The 21,095-nt window shown below is 39.0% G+C and overlaps 1 protein-coding gene across 5 annotated transcripts in view; it reads right to left on the minus strand.

The window, feature by feature from the left end:
* Positions 1-11,609: 11,609 nt before the first annotated feature.
* The window catches only part of LRP3 (LDL receptor related protein 3), an 83,488-nt gene continuing 74,002 nt past the window's right edge, over positions 11,610-21,095 (minus strand). For 4 of the 5 annotated variants that reach the window (XM_014569490.3, XM_075940107.1, XM_025180616.2 and 1 more), the window contains 4 exons: positions 18,508-18,716; positions 17,127-18,213; positions 16,502-16,634; positions 11,611-15,408 (listed from right to left, as the gene is read on the minus strand). In XM_014569490.3, the coding sequence (XP_014424976.1) occupies positions 14,593-15,408; positions 16,502-16,634; positions 17,127-18,213; positions 18,508-18,716 (2,245 nt within the window). In that variant the 3' untranslated portion in view covers positions 11,611-14,592. Of the gene's footprint in view, positions 15,409-16,501; positions 16,635-17,126; positions 18,214-18,507; positions 18,717-21,095 lie in introns of all 5 variants that reach the window. The other variant, XM_075940108.1, reaches the window with a different exon arrangement.

Genomic DNA, 21,095 nt, shown 5'->3' on the forward strand with positions numbered 1-21,095 from the left:
GGTTACTTCACCTACTTTGTGTCTCTGATCCTGGGACCAAAACAGCTGCAAACAACGTTACAATAACCCAACATTTTTGCTTAGTGCAGTTCTACTGTCAAATGGAGAAAATAAAAGAATTCTGTGTTTCTAATATACATTGTAATGGAAAATGGAAAAAAGGAACAAATTGTGATATTTTTTTTCTAATATACTCACATAAAAATTCACCTTGCCTTTGAAAAAAACCTCCACATTTCATCCATGTTCAATGAAGAAACTGTCCTTAATTATTTTACCACCAGATGCTCATTAGAAAGTGCCTTGATATGATTGAAGCTGTAACAAATTGATATGTCTAGTGTTCTCGTAGTGGCTTATTTGGTAAAATTATGGTGGTTGCAAATGTAAAAATGTGACCATTTTCATACCAAAGAATCTTTTGAAAATGCAAAATCACAGAATAGCTCTAGGCAATATTCCAGTAGTTACTACTTTGTTATAACTTTTAGAAATACAGATGAACATATTTACTACTCTTAGAATAGCCATATCAACTTTAATCTGCAAGTATCGTGATTTACTGTATTTTAAAGGCCTTGGTACAAAAATTAAGGACTCAAAGTGGTCTCTTAGTTTGCCCAAGTACCATAGGACTGCTCTACAAATACACTGAACCTGATACACAGACTGAGGCAAGTTCAAGGAAAGCATCTTCCAACAGAATTTAGAATTTAGATGTATTTTTATTTTAATTCTATACACCCAGATGGTATATATCCAGATCTTTCAAACAGCAGATATTTTAAAAAGAAGCACAATATACCCTCCTCTCTTTGTATGACATGGTTAATCAAGAGATTATTAAAATATATATGTAACTGGAGAGAAAGTGTGTTTTATAGATACATATATACATTTATATATATGTGTGTGTGTGTGTGTGTGTCACATACATACACACACACACATTTATAAATGCTAGAGCAATTCCACATTTAAATAATCTTACGACTGTAGCTTTGCATATGAAAGTTGCATATATGAAGCCACATTTTTGATAGAGGGTGGACAACATCCATCAATCACTATGTGGAAGAAAACAAATGAATATTGGTTTACTATGTTTATCAATGATTTACCTTTGCCTGTCAAGGCTTTCATGACCAAGATTCTGTTGTTCTTTAGATTAAAATTCATGCTCGGTGAGAGTTTCAGAAAAGATTCCTTCCTCTGCCAATATTACTAGTCAGAAAATTATATACGGTTTAGCACCAATAATTATAGGTGCTGGAATTAGGAGTGCAGGGGGTGCTGCAGTGCCCCCCTTATTTGAAGCGGTGTTCTTTATAAACAGGGTTAGTTTGGTTCAATGGCTCTCAGCGCCCCCAGTATAAAAACTGTTCCAGTGCACCTGCCAATAGTTTATTCCTCCCAACAATGAAGATATAAAGTCGAGGCTTTGCCGAATTCGTTAGCAACAAGCCTGTGCTTTTATGAGAAAGGCATAAATAATAAGAATATTCTCTTACTGCTGCAATGGTTTCACTTAGATTGTTCATTTATTTGTTTGTTTGTTTAAGAAAATGAAAATCAGAATTAAAGGACCAATTGCCTCACAAGTTGTTAATTGTTTTTGCCTGATATCTTTCCTGATTGTGCTACACTGTCATACTTCATAAATAAGAACCCTCAGGGCTTAAAATCGGGAGTCTGAATTTAGAGATGTTTTGAATTCAGGGTTTTTTGCTTAGGCCATCTTTAATCCATAAATCACATAATCTGAAAGCTATTTCAGCCTGTTCTGTTTAGTGATCACAAATAGCTCCATTTATAATCTCAACAAAAACATATTTTAAAATGCTTATATTACAATTAGTTTCTAATTTATACAATACCTGACTGTCAAAATCAACATGCCCAACCAGCAAAATACTTTCATGCTCCTCCGAAGTATAAAGCTCTAATGATTTAAGGTGCACTTCGTATCTTTTTACATAAAGGAAGGAAATTACATCACAAGTTCAATTACTCAGACATCTGTCTTCAGTATTTTTAGAATGTTCAGAACTGTAGCAGCATTCCTAAAGATAGTAGAAAATGGCCTATTATTCCAAATTTAACGTTCTTGTCATCATTTTAATGCAGACTATCAGCCTTGTCAACCAACTTTTTACTACCACAGCATTTTAAATGGAAGAAGAAAGGCGGGAAAACAGAGCCAATTTGATGCAAAGAGTCATGTCCAGAATCTCTTGATATTTGATAGAATAGAATGAATAGTGTCCAAAACAGAGGCTGAAATAGGAAGTCAGTGGTGTTCAGGACCATTGTAATTCCAAGCTCTGTGCTATCCTAATTGAAACGTTGCTAGATTCCCCTTCCTCTACCATATTATAATTAATATTCTCCTTATTGACAGTATGTTAATTTTCCTTACTTGATATATAATTCCATAAACAGAAAAGCTGAATATTAAATTTTCATTTCTCAAAAAAAAAAAATGCCACGAATACAGAGAATTATGCATCATTTATACGAGAATAGCAACATTTTTTAGGGATGGATAAACTGCCTCAAAGTAATGGAGTTGTTCAAAACTGAGAAAGAGACCCATTTCTGTTTATTTAATAGAGCAGCCCATGTGGTATTACAGTGAAGTTTTTAAAGATATTCATTCTCTTCTGTTTTCAGACTGGTGGTTATGGGACCATAATGATTGCACACAAATGTTCCTGCTGCTGTTTCCAGCACTTCCAACTAATGATGTAAACAGTTGATTAAAAAAGTAACTCTGTAAGCACAGATAAGCTTTATACTGCAGTGCCCAGAGCATGTAATTGTGTAACCGCTATCATTTGCCTGCAGCAAATCCTCCCCAGGAGCAAGCTGCGCTGCCAGCCTCTTTTCCCCCACTCCCAGGGAGGCTTCGCTGCCACAGCCAAGCTGCTTCCTGGGAGCAGAGCCAGCAAGAGCTACCAGCTCTACTCCTGGGCAGGAGGCTTCACTGCCACAGCAAAGCCTCCTCCCCGGGAGCGGGGCCAGCAGACCCTTCCAGCCCCATTCCCAGGGGGCCAGCAGGTTACCTGCAGCAGGGGAGACCAGGCCGGGTCCACCAGAGACAGGGGTTTCTCCCCCCGGCTGGCCAGAGCAGCCCCTGCTTCCGGTGGGCCCCGTGGGGATGAAACAGCCCTCTGCTGGGGGCAGGCGGGGAGCTACTCCAGCACCTACTGTTAACCAAAATAGGTAAGCATTACTCATTTAGGGTGATGCTTACTGGCTAGCTGGTTAACCTTTCCCATCCCTACTTTCAACAATCCAGCATCCAGAAAATCCAACTAGAGGAGAAAGGAAATTAAGTACAAAGTTACAAGCATATTTAAAGTCTCATACCTAGAAAAACCTTGAAGGTAGCTGTACATCAGCTTGGAAGCCATTGAAAAGAGGAATGTGACAGAGGAATTTACTCTTTATTCTAATTAAATCACAAATGATGGAGCATTTCCCCTTCAATCAGAGTAAAGCTAAGAGTCACAGAAGGATACTGTGCTTTTACCACTCTGTTCCCAAGATGAAAAAAGCATCAACAAGTTACTGCAAAGTTGAAATTTACAAGTCCATTCACACTGGAGATATTTCAAGGATTTTCAGAATACTTTAATCAAAATGAACACTAACAATTGTTCATCAACAAAGCTAAATTGTACATTTAATCACAAAACTATACAAACTTACACTATGGAGCTGCAATTGGGGCCTCCATAATCACATCTGGGTTCTTCACCGGAGGCATCAAAGGAACCTGGAAATTCTAGAGCATAAGAATTAATCCTCATTCATTGCCATTTCAGTTGCGGTAAATATATTTTATGGTATAAAAATAAATCTAATTTCCTATACCAAGAAAGTAAAGCTACACAGAGCTGATGAGCTTTGGTGGATCAAAATCCTGCACAGCAAAGATGATGTACCTAAAATTTGTTCTTTTATATTGGATTCAGGATCAGTTTATAAAATCTGTGTAAGTTCTCTGTCTGATGGTGACCTGGCTCTAAGAAGACACACCTCACCTAATAGGTTCCTCATCTCATACATTGGGCTTGTCGTGTGTAGCTCCTGCATTTTACTAAACCTGAGACTTAGCAAAGCACGATCCTGTGGTCCCCAGACAGCAGTATTACCTGCCAAACGCAGAGAGAGTGTCTGATGAACCATGCCAGGGCGAGTTGCACTAAAAAGCTCAAGGCTAGAAGTCACTGCATCACCCAAGGATGCACTGATTTAAATCAAAGCCATTTAAATCACCTATTTTAATCATGCTTTAAACCAACACACAAGAAATCTAGATTTAAATAATTGATTATAATCATGTTTTGCATTTGTACTAAGGAACATAAGGAAAAATCGGTAACCATTAAAACGTGTTGCTTTGCAACTAAATATATAGCCTTTGGACTAACTTTGGAACTTATTGCTCATTAGGATACACTATATCTATATACAATTATATAACAACTTCCATTTATTCAAAGCCTTAATTTTTAAATTTATTAATTTTTTTATTTGTGATTTTTGTTCAGATTATCTGGACGGAAATTCAAATTCAATTAAAATGTGCAAAACCAACATTATTTTCATTTTAAAAAACTATTTCAAAGTGCTAAATACATAAAAAAACCATGTATCTAACTACGTTTTAAATTTAAAATGAATTGATTAATCAAAAAATCATCTGTAGGCAATGAATTGTCTCCAGTCATCATATCCTTCCAAATTATAAAACCAGTAGATCTCATTTTGTTATACCTAATAATTATTATTTACAGCTTTGAAGAAGAAAGAAAACTTTCCTACTTTTTCATCTCCAAACTGGCTCGTAAATGAATTAGTGGACTACACTGAAAGGAAGAAAATTTTTCTCTGAACCTGCAGCATAGGCTATGGCTATCAAAAGCTGGTTTAGCACATCAACAAACTCTTGTTCCAGCAGGATAGCCAGTAACTTCCACTACTTGGCAGCTAACACGTACTACTTAATACTATTTTTGTATTTAATGTAAATAACTAATAGATTTCAATAAATTTAGGTCTTAGATTATCAGTTTCTAATTTAATTTTAAATAGGTTTGTTTAAATAAAAGAATGCAGTTTAAATTGTGAAAAAAAATGATTTTTAAATCAATTTTACCCACCCTTGGCACCATTCCAGTAGGAGAGATCCCAATTGGAGTTGCCATATAAGCACATATCCAGGGCCTGGATATGACTGTGCTTGGGTGCTTAGTCCTGTGGTCCTGCAGCGACTCTGTGAGCAGGCTAAATTAATGTTAGTTTGAATGCACCTACACAAGCTGCAATTTTGCCTCCTGAACATACATCTCAATGCTGAATTTGAAGGTGAAAAAAAGAATCAGCATTTGCCCCCATAAATTAATGCAATAAACATTCTAGTATACGTGTTTGCAACAGATTGTGCTTGTGCCCTCATTTTGCAGTTCATGTAAAAATCTGACACAATTATAACCCCAGCAGAGGACACTTATTAAACATGGCTTTCATTTATTTCTAGTAGAAACAAAGTTCCCAAAGCATGGTAAAAATCACTAAACCAGGCCTGTTACATTTCAACTTCAGATCACAATACAGAGGGTGACCAAACTTCACCTGCTCCATTTCATCTCCCACATTGAAGATTTGAGGTATTTTTCAATGCTAAATCTCCAAAGTAAAATCCAGCCCTGTTGGGAGCATACCTCTGTTGAAGGCAATGAAATTGAGCCCAGTTAATTCAGGGTTGTATTTGGCTGAGATTACCTTCAGTCTCGAGCTCTTTAGTCTTATCTAATTTCTTTCTGGCCGTGTCCAGACTCAGGGGTTTTTTCGGGAAAAGTAGTCTTTTCCCGAAAAAACTTCCCCTGCGTCCAGACTCAAGCCGCGTTCTTTCGAAATTATTTCGAAAGAACGCGGCTTTTCTTTCGATGGCGGTAAACCTCAATTTACGAGGAAGAACACCTTCTTTCGAAAGTTCCTCTTTCGAAAGAAGGCGTTCTTCAATGTAAATAGGCCGTCTTCGAAAGAGAGCATCCAGACTCGCTGGGTGCTCTCTTTCGAAAAAGCGGATTTCTCTTTTGAAAGATCCGCCTGCAGTCTAGACGCGATCTTTTGAAAGAGGCTCTTTCGAAAAATGCTTTCGAAAGAGCCTCTTTCGAAAGAAGCCTGCAGTCTAGACATAGCCTCTGGTAATACATGCAAACATCATTCACTCTGCATGCTCAGCATTGCGAAGTGCTATTATCCATGTTAAGTTGCTAAGCATTCACTTGGTAACCTGCACCACATACTGCTATGCCTCTCCAGTGCTTTTCCCCTGCGTTTTTCTTTCACACCTGATTGTAAAAATTCTCTTTTGCACCAAGGATGGATAGACATTTCAATTGGCAAGTAGTTTCAGGATAGACTCCTTCAGAACTACGTAACTTAAAGGGCAATGAAACACCTCCTCACCCCCATCTCTGTCCTCATCCTCCCATGCAACTACCCAGGCTAGCTGGACCTTGGGTTCCTTCCCCTGCACATTGCTAAGAGATGCTTTGTGCTTCTTTCCCCTCTATCAGATTATGGGCAGGAAATGGCTTGGGGGCGGGGAGCTGGGAAATGAATAGACTAGGTCTTGTCTCTCTCCTCCTCCTGTGAGGAGGTGTGTGTGGCAGGGAAAGATTGAAATACAGACCAAAAGAAAACAGTTACTTTCCCCGAGTAGGGGAATTAAGGAAAAGAAGGGAGAGAATTGTGTCTACCTGAGACACAATTCAATCCCTTGGGTGCTATTGTCATCCCTTTTTTAAAAGCTATGTCCTCTGATGATCAGCATTGGCCAGAATACATCCTGTGCAGAGGCTTTAACCAGAGAAAATTATTAGCACAAATAATTGTGTTTGGGGGAGGGGGAGGCAGCTTTCAATTTCCTGACGGAAGATTCCAAAGAGGATGGAGAGAGGCTGTTCACAATAGTGACGGATGGCAGAACAAGGAGTAATGGTCTCAAGTTACAGTGGGAGAGGTCTAGGTTGGATATTAGGAAAAACTATTTCACTAGGAGGGTGAGGAAGCACTGGAATGGGTTACCTAGGGAGGTGGTGGAATCTCCACCCCTAGAGATTTTTAAGTCTCAGCTTGACTGGGTTGATTTAGTTGGGATTGGTCCTGCTTTGGGCAGGGAGCTGGACTTGATGACCTTCTGAGGTCTCTTCCAGCCCTAGGATTCTATGATTCTAATTCACACTATACAATGTGCCAACCGGCTGCTCTTCAGAATACTTCTCACTCTATTACCTTGCCAGTAAACTGTCAGCTCTTAGATGTTGCTGAACACAGAAACTGTATTTTCTTTGTATTTATTTACAATGCTGTTATTTTCAATCAATAATATTTTTCAAAGAAAGCAGATTTTCCATTGCTTTGAGGATAATGTACAGAGAGTTTACCAGCTACACAACAGCATCATCTGCATAGACCCTTTATCTTAGGGAGCAGAGGACTTCTTTGGAGTCTGCTTTAAAACTCACAAAGCAGCATGATCCATACATTATTTTCAGCAAAAATAAGCACTGTTTGCAGAAATATTTTTCTGAGAACACAGTCAATTCAAATAATTTTTCACTCGGTGTTGTCTATAGCTCTATGTGGCCTTGAAAATGAAATATGTTTACTTTTCAGTTCCTTTGTGCCATGAACTAGTTAGACATATGTGTGTTATTGTAGGACTATTTTTTTACATGAAATACTGAAGTACTTGAAGGAAAAAACTAAGTAATTAGATAATCTTTTCCTCAACATATGTACAAGAAAACAGAATGTCAAATTTTGGGCTTGCCAGTTTTGACTTTGTTCCTTAATAGAAAATAAGGGTTTTCGCTGGTATATTCAAACATTCATTTTATTGATTTGATAAACTTTCTTACCAGTGGTTGGCCAAATTCACCCTTATTTTCCTTCTCTCCTCACTCAATAATCCCACAGACCACCAGGTATTTCAGCTCAGGAAAAATTTCCTGATGGAAGTGTCTCACTAAAGCGTTACTTGCTTTGACAATTGTCAATATTTTGTGTACATAAGACAGGACAACCCTCCAAATATTTTGTAGCTACTAAAGGAGATGTGGATATTTCAGTGTGCATACATAGCACCCACTGAAGTTGAAGGCTGGAGCACACACAAGAGCATCCTAGGAGATGCAGAAGGAACAAAGAAAAGAGGGAGGCCCTTAGTCCCCTACTCCATGTTCCCAGTACATGCACTGGCAACAAAGTGCAGCAGTGCAGCAGCAAAAAGCCATCTGCTCTGGCTGACTCCTCACGAGCAACAGGGAGAGCAGCTACTGAACCATCAGACACAAGAATGGTTTATAAAAGGCTAATGCTCACTGGGAAGGGAACAGCTACAGTGTTGTGACCAATTTCACAGTTCCATCAGCTCCCTGTGCTAAAATTATTGTTCCTTCTGTACTTTTAGTCACTGACATGAAAAAAGCGAGGCTGAAGGTGTCTCCTTTTGAGGGTCAATGGAAGGAACAGGGAATAAAGGCTCAATTACCACAGTTCCATTTCTTCTAATCTCATAAGAAATGAAACAGCTCTAATAGAAAAGGAAAACTTAGAGGAGAAGAAATAAGAAGTTATAAATAGCGTAACAATACATGGTAGTTAAAAATAAGCCTGTCCCACTCACTCATGTCATCCTGTGACTTTCTTGGTGGCCATTTAATTCTTTCAGCCAACAACACCAAAGCCAGGACATAGGAGAAGGGAAAGGACAGTTTAATATCATTTGGTAGGTTAACAATAGACTAGCAAAACAAATATTAGGATTACTTTTGCTACCTGCAGAACTGAGGTGATAAGTATAGTAAGATGAGGGCCTGAAGCAAAAGCCCATGTAGCACAGGCCTAATTTGAAGCCTGAAGCCTAGCTAACAATGGACAAAGCTTGCCTAATATAAAGCAAAGCTAAGCTGTGAGCAAGAGGCAGGCCCCTGCTCACAGAACTTGGCACAAACAGGGCTGAGTGTGTAAAACACTACTGGGTAATAGGCCCAGGTGTTGAACAGTAATTGGTACTAGGTACCAACTGTAAAACAGTAATTGGTACTGGTCATAAGTTGAAAGCACATTATAAAAGAATGGTAACCTGTCATCAGAGGGTGGCAACCTGACACATCAGGAGTGATGTGTAACTTGTTTGTACCTGTACATAAAATGGTGTCTTGGAGGGGCAGTCTTTGTCCTGGCAATGGGGCAGTGGGACCTCCTACTGATTGAGCTGAGTCCACTGTTATGGGGAACATTTGTGTAGTGGCTTGATAGAGTCTACTGACAGTAAAGTCCACAGTACTATTACTGTACTTCGCTTAACAATAAACATGGCTGGTGCCTTCAGTCCTTAACTGATCTGTGGTCTTTGGGGGATCTTGGAATATGCTGGGTTGACTAATTGCACAAGTCAACAACAACACACATGATTGAACACACATGCATGTAGCCTTCTGATTATCATCACTGACAGAGCAGGAGACCTGTCATGATACCACAACAGTAAATCCTGACATACTCCATTGGTGACCATACTACAATGAAGACAGTCAATATTTTATTTCAGGCATCTATCATTTGGACAGGTTAAAAATACCAGCTATAGCTTGGGTGATTAAAATCCTGTTTTCACAAGACCAAAACTCTTGAATCAGCAATGGCTCCTTGATTTGCCATAGTACACATCCATTCTGATGCAGCGGCTGTTAATGAGTTTTGCTATGAGTGTGTGGTGTTTAGGGGTTTATTACTCCCGTATGGGCTATATTCATTTCAGCCTCACAGCAATATTTAAGTTACAATTCCACTGTCTGTGCTACTATAGTTATAGCTATTAGAGCATTTTATTGTAAACCACTTTGAGCATTTGTTGTCATAAGGGTTTACTTGCGAACAAGTCATTCATACTCCACTCTTTTTGACTATGGAAAAGTCTTAGCAACAGAGTTCATCCAGTTCCCCTCATAAAGAGACAGTATTTGAATTTGGGTAGTTGGTTCCTATCAGCTTAACAAATACTTAACAAAAAACCACTGTTATCTACTGCAAATCAGGCAGAGCAGACACAAGGATTTCACTAAGAAAAACTGAGCAATCACTGGAGAGAGTGATCTTTCACCACAACAAATATGAGTATCCCCTATAGATGTGAAGAATGTAGAGGCTTGGAGATCCAGAAGTCCAAAGAAGCTGCTTTCAGATGGAACAAGACTTCGAACGAGTTATTCCAGACTTAATGTTGGTTATTTTCGGGAAATGTATGCCTTTTCAACCCATTTGAGAGGAATGACTGACATCACTGCTGTAAAGAATTAAGGACAAATTTTCAGATGTGCCTCCAAGGAGTGAACATAAATTTTTGAGAGCCTCTGCATACACACACACACACACACACACACACACACACACACACACACACACACACACACGCATGTAGCTTTTGTACACTAAAACAAGCGCACACACACACACACACACAAATGCATGTAGCTTTTGTACACTAAAACAAGCACATAGATGAGCAAAAAAGATAACTGACACTAGATGTTCTAAGGCATATGCATGATAAAGTATGGTAAAGCTTTAGAATATTCCATGGAATAAATACAAACATAAGCAAAATATTGCAGCAGGGAGAGATTTATATAAAATTGCCCAAGAAGGTAGTTACACAACAAAATTACATTTACTGTACTGTTGTTCAGACAGATGTCAGAAAGTTTACCACTCCGTGGCTCTGTTTTAACAGCAACAAGAGAGATAAACAGCATTTGGAGTTCAGTTCTCTTTAATGCTTGCACCACACTTTCTAAAAACTGTAATTAGAGTTAAATACACCAGACACGATTTAAAAAAAAATTAAAGTATTTCCCCATTTCACTCAAAAACTTAAAGGTCCCAAGATGTGCACTGTGAGATTAACAAAAATAAGAATTTGAACAATTTTATGATATTCATTTCAGCTTATGTAGCCACTAATGCATGATATTTTCCTCAACTCAAAAGAAACAAAGGTTATTATTCATTTTTCCTTTACATTTGTCTCAGTTACAGTTTTCCTAACTATTTTTAAACCTTTATGAATGTGCAATTCTATTAAAACAAAGGTTTTTTCTTGGAAAATTAAATACAATTAAATACATTTTTAAAAGCTGGGAAAATACTAGACCTATAGTAAGGCAAGCCTCTTATCTTCTATAAAGTTCCTCCAATCCATGACATAATGCACAACTTATCTATACTGAGGGTACGTCTACACTTGTACCCTCTTTTGAGACAAGGACGCAAATGAAGACATTCGATATTGCAAATCAAGCTGGGATTTAAATATCCTGTGCTTCATTTGCATAATCACCTTATGGTGCTATTTCGAAATAGCGCTATTTCAAAATACAAAACGCAGTGTAGATGCGGTTATTTTGGGAGAACGCCCTTCTTCCGAAATAACTGTTAAACCTCATTTTATGAGGAATAAGGGTTTTTTCAGAAGAAGGGTATTCTCCCGAAATAACCGCATCTACACCACATTTTGTATTTTGAAATAGCGCCATAACTCAATTATGCAAATGAAGCACAGGATATTTAAATGCCAGCTTCATTTGCAATTTCGAATGTCTTCATTTGCATCATTCTCTCGAAAGAGGGTGCAAGTGCAGACATACCCTTAGAGAACAAAACAGATTTCTGTTTAAAGTTTAACAACAGTTAGAGATGCTTCACTTTAAGCACTGTACTAGACAAATAGAATCAGGAGTTATTGCAGACTACAAAAAAGCTATGTGCTTCTCAAAAAGCAACAGAGCCATATATTTTAATTGTCCAGGGCTGTACATTCCATAAAGAGGAAGCTAAACATTTCCTGGATGATGACATTTGTAAACTTCATTACTGCTTCAATTTTTCAATTTCCTAATCTTTGTAAATGAAGTTGTGATGCTGAGATATACAAGGAAGAAAAAAACAGATTTACTTAAATTATCATTTAGTTATTAAAATGCATCTTCAACAACACACAAAATACTATGATAGTGATACTAAAAAATTATTTACGTTACATCTTTTTTAAGCTAAAGGATGATGTTACTAGGTGTGCCTTGCGGTACCAAAAGATAATGCTGTTTTGAAGTACAAATTTCAACTTAAGCTGTAAGAAGAAAATTACAATAGTGATAATATAATTTAAGGCTTAGTCAGATCAAAATGATTTTATTATACAAAGAAGTATGTTTCTGTAACAGAATTAAATATACATTTATAAGGTTCTTTGTGTTTGTATAGTATTTACCCTGAAATATAATTTCCCACCCAATTATAACTAAGTTTACTACTTTATAAATACAATTCTATGTTCTTAAAATTACTTTTAGACCAAAAAAAAAAAAGACACTAAAAACTGTAGCCTTGGACACAAACAACCCTGGCAGATTAATGACTACAGTACATGATCTTTTAAAGGTGGAATGTACCTAAAATGCTTCGGAAAGTAAATATTCTCAGAATTACCCTTTTGTTGGGCTAACCGATATCTGACCACAGAAACACATTGAAGGAAATAACTGATCAAACAGGACTTTTATTTTTTATTTAATGTAACTATGATTCTTTACTAGGATGCACTTTGACCAAAACCCTTGCTTACTCTTAATGTTCTCCTGATTCTGCAAAACACAATACAAAAGTAATTTGTGTCAGAGAAAACATAAAGCACATCAATGTTCTTTCACATTATGATTTGGCAAAGCCAACCAAAGCACAGGGGCCTAGCCTGACCTCATTTCTTGGCTGGAACTCCCAGTGGGAGTTCTGTAGAAAGACCAAGGGCAGAATATAGTCCATGTAAAGGATTTTGACACTCAGGTGTCACTTCACTCTTCACTGCACAGACTCAACTCCTATCACATTCAAGGAACGTGCAAGAGCTAAAGACTATTTGGATTGCGCAGCCCAGGTTAAACTCCTGTGCAGTTTTAATAGAAGATCAATTAATAACGCTGTCATTATTATCTAGAATTAAAGCTCCTATTCACTTCCTAAATCAAAGTTGCCCTGAAGTAATAGGCAGGTTCTCAGAGTACTGAGATACACCCCATTCTGCACCTGCTTCCCTACAAAAGGAGTAGCAAAATAAAATTAGTTTCTCCATTAAAAAAAATGCTTACAGTGTTTTTTTAAATTATGTGCTTCTTTGTAATAGGAAAATTAAAAATACAAATTGTATGTTAAAACATGGATGACCCTGTTGGAGTCTACAGCAGAGTTCCCAGTAACTTCAATTCAACCAGTATTCACCAGATAATTTTTGTTATTCTATAGTGAGACACTCCTATCTAGGCAACATCACATAGTTAAATAGCTTAGCTGTTTTTAATTAATTTTTTAAAAGCAAAAGGCACCAGGGTCTACCCAAAGTATTTAAAGGTCTGTACATTTTCCATTTTGAAAATAGTGCTGATTTTTTTTCAGCTACCATGTATCTAGAAGAACAACAAAAGAATGAATATACCATTAAAAACCCACTGAGTTAAGACATCTGTATATAGGCCAATAACCTGGGTACCAAATTTTACGCCAACACAAATTTAAAAGCCTTATTCTGAATGATACCGAGTGTTCAGCAGATCCCACTGTAGCCAATGAGAGCTGGAAGCACTCACTTCCTCTTTAGACCATGCCCTAAAATGGCACTTAGGTCATAAAAGATAAAGAAGAAAATCAATTCAAATTTAACAAAAACCATTGTGAATATGATACAACATACAATAATATAAATATGTTTCTGGAAATGGAGCTCAATGCACTCCAGTGATGGTTAACATGGCTAATTTATTATTACAAAGTTATAGCAGATAAGAAACCTGATTCTTTTCTGTATGCAGAATACAGAAACTTTGGTTGCAATGGATGCCTCTACCTATTTATGGCCAACAATACATTTCTGAAGGGAGTGGAGAAAAAGGCGGTAATTTTCAGAAAAGAGGAAGAAAAGCTATAAGGATCCAATTTTCTCCTAAATATATTTTGGGGCTCTGTAAACATTTCTTAATTAAAACCAAAAAAATCTAAAAAAAGACAACAATTTGATACTTCTAGCTGAACACTTGACAGTTGTAATTTCCTGTGACTGATGTTTACGTAGACTGCTGATTTCTCTCTAACACATTAATGTCAATAGTAACAGACTTTAAATAAACTCAAATTCCCTGATTGCAAAGCGAAAGTGAACAAATGCACCGAACAAACAAAAGAAGAGGGAAATACTCCCAAATTGTGACAACAGATTTTCATTCACTCTTGGCCCCTGAACACATACATTGGCCCAATCTTACCCCACTGGAGTTCCGGGCATATTAACAATGACAAAATTTGTCTCCTAGTCTTGACATAGGTATTCTACTCCCTATGGGGTAAATGCACTTTGCTTCTAACAGACAACACTGAGAGCGCAGGTGTTTCGGTTATAATCAGTGTGTACTGCGATGTACATTTTAAAAGTTACAAAACCTACCAGGCCGAAACAAAATGTCATTAGCAAACTAGCAATGATTCATCATCACTGGTATTGATTTCTGAGAGGGGAGTAGAGGACTCTAGCATTGGCACTTCCACAGAATGGCAACAAGCCGCATGAATACCCAAAGGCTCTTCCTGATAGGAATGAGGGCAACATCGCTGCTGTCCATCCACCTGAATACAAACATTCATACAGCTGTCTGAGTAAGTGGACTCCCACTTTTTTAAGGGTAATCTACATGGGTCTTCACTCAGGGGATGACTCCTACTTAAATTACTGTTCTCTGCAACAGTCCTTCTGGATACCGAGCCTCCACAAAGTGTTTCTGTAACACTTTCGGACAAAGGGTCTCTGAAAGCCTTTCCTGAATCCACTTTCTTGGTTTGTTTAAGCTCAGTGCTAGAGGATTCCTCAGCACCTGAAGATTTGTCACTGTGGCCTGTCTCAGGCTCTGCATGTGCAGCCGTGCAACTATTAGATAAAACATTAGAGTGGGATGGCTCTGTGTCTTCTGTCTCTGGCTGCAAACTGCTACTTCCAGCTTCTTGTAACCCTCTAGCCTGGCCGTAGGTCTCTGCCTCTGAATTAGGTCCTTCTGGGGAAGGTGAGGGATTATGGATGTTCCCTTCTGTGTGATTGATAATTCCATCACCCAGTGTGGTTTGAGAAGTGTGCGCAGGTGTTAAGAGTGGAATCTGCCCTCTCACTCGTGGCCTGTGGAACAGTCTATTCCAGAGCCTGCCCAAGCGCCTCCGAGATGAATTCCGTCTCGATGAATGACGTCTCATCTGTCTCCTCATTGCTGTTCGGATGTTCTGCAGCACAGATGCCTGCAAAACAGAATCAATAATTTGACATTTCTTGACATGTCCATGGGAGAACACTATCAAATACCTATGGTTATCCTGCCTGCTAAATTGTCCATCTGACTCTTAAGAAAGCTTACTCAGATGGAAAGGCTACATTTTATATTTAAACTCCTGCTTAAAAATCAAGCCAAAGACAGCTCAGTCTGTATCACTCCCTGGGTATGTCTACACTACCCTCCTAGTTCGAACTAGGAGGGTAATGTAGGCATACCGCACTTGCAAATGAAGCCCGGGATTTGAATTTCCCGGGCTTCATTTGCATAAGCGGGGAGCCGCCATTTTTAAATCCCCGCTGCTTCGAACCCCGTGCAGCGCGGCTACACGGGGCTCAAACTAGGTAGTTCGGACTAGGTTCCTATTCCGAACTACCGTTACTCCTCGTGAAATGAGGTGTACCGGTAGTTCGGAATAGGCATACCCCCTTTTATTTAACCTCCACAGCGGTCAACTGAGATGTTAGATGCAGGATTTGACATACTGGACCACACTGTTGGGTCACTGAATCCTGTCTCACAAGCAATGCCAGGCGGACTTGATAACAGTTGATGTCTCAAACCTCCCCTCTTGCTTACATAATTACAATTGCTGTGTCAGGCCACAAAGTTATTATAATAGGAATTTGAGAAAGAGGAAGGTAGGTATGGGAGAGTACAAAAATACAACAGGCCTTTCTTTAAAATAAATTTTGCATTTTTTAATAAAATAACTCACATTTTTCGGAAGACAAATGACCACACTCCTTATTGTATTTTCTACAAAGAAAAACCCTTTCCTCTTTCAGTCTGAAATGCTGATCTCCTTTCTGTTTTAGTAAGATATTTGCCTATTCATTGCTATTTTGATGTAAAGCATTTTATCCGTTTGACTTTCAAAATATTCATGAGTTCCCATCTAACTAGTAAACTTAGCCAGATAAAACAGCATAACTGCAATTCTCCAGTACACAGTTGTTACAAGAGCCTTTCAATTAAAATGATTTAATTGTTACTGTTGCTTCAGATTCATTCAGTCTATCCAATCTTTGATAGTTTGAATGTAGAATGAAACCATTTACTTGTGATGCATTGTAAACAGGGAAGTCTTCAACTGGAGGGATAAGTCCTTGTGCAATAAGCTGCCCATAGGAAGGTGGAGCCTCACGTCGTACAAACTCTGCCTCAAGACGAGTCATCTGGGTTTCAAATGCTCTGAAACCAAGAGAACCAGAGTAAAATGGGGAAAGCCCCATAAAAATAACACAGAACTTTCTAAAAACAGTCCTCTCTCCCAGATCCCTCAAGTTTAATGTCACCAGGCAGCACTACATTATAACAGATGTTTTTATAACAATAGAGGTAAAAGTAACCCACTGTAATTCACTGAAATCCTTCTCTCCACTAGGATGCTGAGATATGCAAGAGAACTAACAGTACAGTAACAGGATAACAGCATATTCCTCTGTAAATATAGATGAGAGAGTACAAAAGCCACTTATCAAAATGTAGACCATTAACTTTTAATGCTAAGAAAAACAGCATAGTGGCCATTTTTAAATCACATCAATTTCACTGGACTCTGGATTAATTTTATTGTGTGTTTTAAAATTCACTTGAATGGATATTTTATTCTCTCTCCTAAAGGGATTGAAAGAAAGGCTTGCCTACTAAAGTTAGGACATTATGAACATAGAAGATTTTCACCTGTATTCTCTGGTCCTTAGTGAGTAGAGTTTAAATGCACAACCCAGTGCTATCACCAAGAGCAAGCCACACACAAGACTCCCAATCAGAGCAGCTGTGATGACTTTTCTGGGTACTATAACCAGACAGTTATGTTCATCACTTCCATCTTGGCAGTCTTCTTGGCCATCACAACGCCAGGTCTCAAAGATGCACAGATTTGTGCCACAGTGAAAGTTTCCCGGCTGGCATGTAAAGCAGTTCTTTTCATCTGAGCCATCCGGGCAGTTCTTTTGGTTATTACATCGGTCAAGTATTGAATAACACAGTCCACTGTTTCCTTCGCACGGGTATTCATTTTTCTGGCAAGCTGGACAGTTCTCTTCATCTTTACCATTTGGGCAGTGCCACCAACCATCACAATGCTGCTTATCTGTGAAACACTCTTCATCACTGCCACAAGGGTGCTCCCATGGAAGGCAATAGCCTTTCACCTGATAGGTTGCATTGAACCCATGGCCAGTACTCTTTGATCTGGCGTGATATGAAATGGTGAGCTGACCCTTTGAGGACTCCACACTCACCGAGTGCCTGTTGTTGTGATATGAAAGAGTCTGCATTAATTTTTCACCTCTTTCGCCAATTCCATCATACACTTTTACGTAGTCATTGTACCCTAGCTGTAAATCAAGCTGCAAGAGGACATGCCGATTATCTTGTGTATCCACATACCAAGTGCAGCGAAGGTCTGCCTGGCTATGATCTGCACGGAATAAGTCTGGGGAAGCGAAAGACCCATAAAAATTACCCAGTCTTTTGCCACATGAAAGATCCGGACAGTTATCTTCATCTGAACCATCGCTACAGTCTTTAACAGAATTACATCTCAACTCGTTTACCAAGCACTTGGTGGAATGGGCTATGCTACATTGGAATGTTCCTGAGGGACAGATGCTAGATTGAGGCTCTGTTGGAGGAATGGTACAGTTTCCTTCATCCGAGTTATCCCCACACTCATCCATGGAATTACACTTCCAAGTGTTGGGAATGCACTTGCCATTTACACAATGGAATTCATCCGACTGGCAAATAGTCTGGCCTGCTTTTCCTGTGAAGAAAATAATAATAATAATAATAATGAAACATCTAATGCCATAGGTTAGTTCTAATATGTTATCCCAAGGTGTTAACATTGAATCTGTTGGTCCAGCTCTTCTGCCAGAACAATTCTGGCAAATGGTGAAAGTATACAAGCCAAATGGTGAAAGTATTCAAATTTCTAATGACTCATCGGCATTTACAGGGGGTTTTGGTCAACAGAAGCCACTTTTGTCACAGGTAGTTAGGATTGTAAAATATTTCTGCTTAGTCTAACAAAATCCATTGAAACTATAGAGCTTACCTCTGATGTAAGAAAGGCGAAATCCCTGAGCCTGTCCCGAACTCAATGCATCAGAGTGGAAAAATATCCAGACATGATCCCGTGCAGAGATAAAGGATGGTGGTATGGAGGATCCACATACTCTATACTCCTCCCTCTTGGAAGAGGGACCAATCATCAGCCAGTCTACTGCACATTTCTGAGAGTCCTCCAAGTCAAAGTTCTTAAAACTGCCAGGAGAAAAAAAAACACATACACACACACACACACAAAGGAAAGACAAAGGATAAAGTCTGAATTTAAGGATACAGCCTTTCATATCCCAAATATCTGATAGGAATAAGTTAGACACTCACAAGATGGTGACTATGCGGGCAATCAGGGCTGTTGTTATTTTCCTATTTAGAAATGTACCCACACAAGAGCCTTAAGGCCTGTCTACCAAAAACTACAATAATATACAAAGCTTACTGACAAATCTACTCGAATGGATACCATGACAGGGTAAAATGATGGATTTTCCATTGCCTGATGTTTTTAAGTAAAAAATGGATGACTTTCTAAAAGAAATACTCTGTTCAACCACAAGTTGCAGCCTGTGTTATGCAGGTCAGACTAGGTGATAATAATGATCCCTTGTGGTCTTAAAAACTTCCAATGAATAAAACCCTTCTTGGACAAAGCAGAGAGGGGAGCTGTGTAAAGAACTCTCAAGGTATCGGGAAGGGCGAAACAACTCTTCGGCCTGTGCACAGGCAAAGGAAATGCAGCACAGTTCCTCTAATCCATTATTTGCAGCCCAAAGGCTGGAACGATGGTGTCCCTCTTTTGTGCATCCCATGCGTTTGCCTCCCAAACTAATGTTGAGCTTCTGTCATCAAACGCTCAGATTGAATAGTCCCTCTGCTGGGCCAAACTCAAAGGTATTCCACAAAACCCTAATTAAAACTGTGGCAGAGAGGATCCCAATTTGCAAGACCACTTCACACCCTGTACCTCGTAGCTCAGGGAGGTGAAAGTTTTTTTTGGGGGTGGAGGTGGGTGTTTCACATACTGGTGCATTTCATCCTAAGCAAAAAGCGTCACATAAGTAATGTACAAACATCACACAGCCCTGGACAAATACAAATTTGTCTCATTGAGAAAGGCAGCGTTGGCCAGGACTAGGGATGTAAACGGCCAGTCGACTATCCAATAAGCAGAACCTTATCCAATAGTCGGCTATTGATGTGACTAGTCGCTCCCCCCCCCCCCCTTGCTGCCTCTATCACAGAGAGGCAGCAAGTGGGGGAGCAGGAGCCACTGCTGGGCAGAGCTGGCTTAAAAGCTGGTTCCTCCCAGCACTGTCTCCATAGGGGGCAGTGGAGGTAGAGGCACAGTGGCAAATGGCGCGAGTGGGGACTGAAGCAGTCTCTGCTCGAGCCACGTGTGCTGCGATCCTGCTTTTGAAATGTACAAGAGCCCCACTGAGGCTTCTACTTTTGAAATATACAAGAGCCCTGCCAGGTTCCCCCACTGGCCCCGCAATCCCGGTGACGCCTCAGCCTGTAAAATGTACAACAGTTCCAGTGGGGCTCTTGTACATTTCAAAAGGAAGCCCTGTACTCCCTGCCCCGACAGGGCTCTTGCTACAGTTAAAAGGTGGAAGCATCCTTATAGACTAATCAAACAGTCGATGGAAATCCCATTGAATATTCAATTAATTAATATAAATTTAACATCCCTAGCTAGGACCCTGGGGTTATCCCCTTGAAAGAGAGAATGTTGCTGTCACAAAAAACATACCCAAGGTACCAAAATTATGTTTTATTTCCCTGTTACATACTGAAATGGGATAACCTAAGGCAAGTATGTCAGAAGTTAGCATAATATCCCAACCCCATAACATGTGGACTGAGAACTTTTAGAAATGGAGAAAGCCTTACCAAAAAGATGGGCCACGTTCTACACAGAAACTTTCATAGATATCAGAGCAAGATCCATGAAAAGATAAAGTGATAGAATATGGCCTTCTCGAATTAATATCAGAAATATACTCCACAATACCAGAAAACACTAAGTAAGCCAAATCATTTTCTTTGAGGCAAAGGGAAAGTGAATTTGCCATGCAGACTACGGAATTCACTCTAGCCAGGAATCTCAAACTTATTTTATGCATATGCAATATCCAAAAAAAGGTCTATGACAAAGATGTATGATTAGCAAGAGAGAGGCTAAAGCATGGAAAGAATGGAAGGAGAGTGGTTTAAAAGCACAAAACTGAAGTGAAAACTGAGAGAAGTCTAGTAATATACGTGCAGTGCCCCCAGAACCATCTAGGCAACAGAGAACAAATCAACAAAAGAAATAGCTTAACTCACTTTTTTCACAGCCTTTCCTTCTGTGATGTTCTCTAGCACTCTCTAATTTGCAAGATACACCTCAAAAATACATCATTTTCCAATTCCAGTGATAGTATTAAATGGATTTAGTAAATTAGGTAATGCCAGAGACTTTCACTGCCAGGATGAGAAGGCAGAATATTCACAAGCCCTAATAGGCAGCAGGTTGAAAACAAACAAAAGGAAGTTGTTCTTCACTCAGTCCACAGTCAACCTCTGGAACTCCTT

The sequence above is a fragment of the Pelodiscus sinensis genome, chromosome 12 (genome assembly GCF_049634645.1).
Source record: "Pelodiscus sinensis isolate JC-2024 chromosome 12, ASM4963464v1, whole genome shotgun sequence".
Classification (NCBI taxonomy): Eukaryota; Metazoa; Chordata; order Testudines; family Trionychidae; genus Pelodiscus; species Pelodiscus sinensis.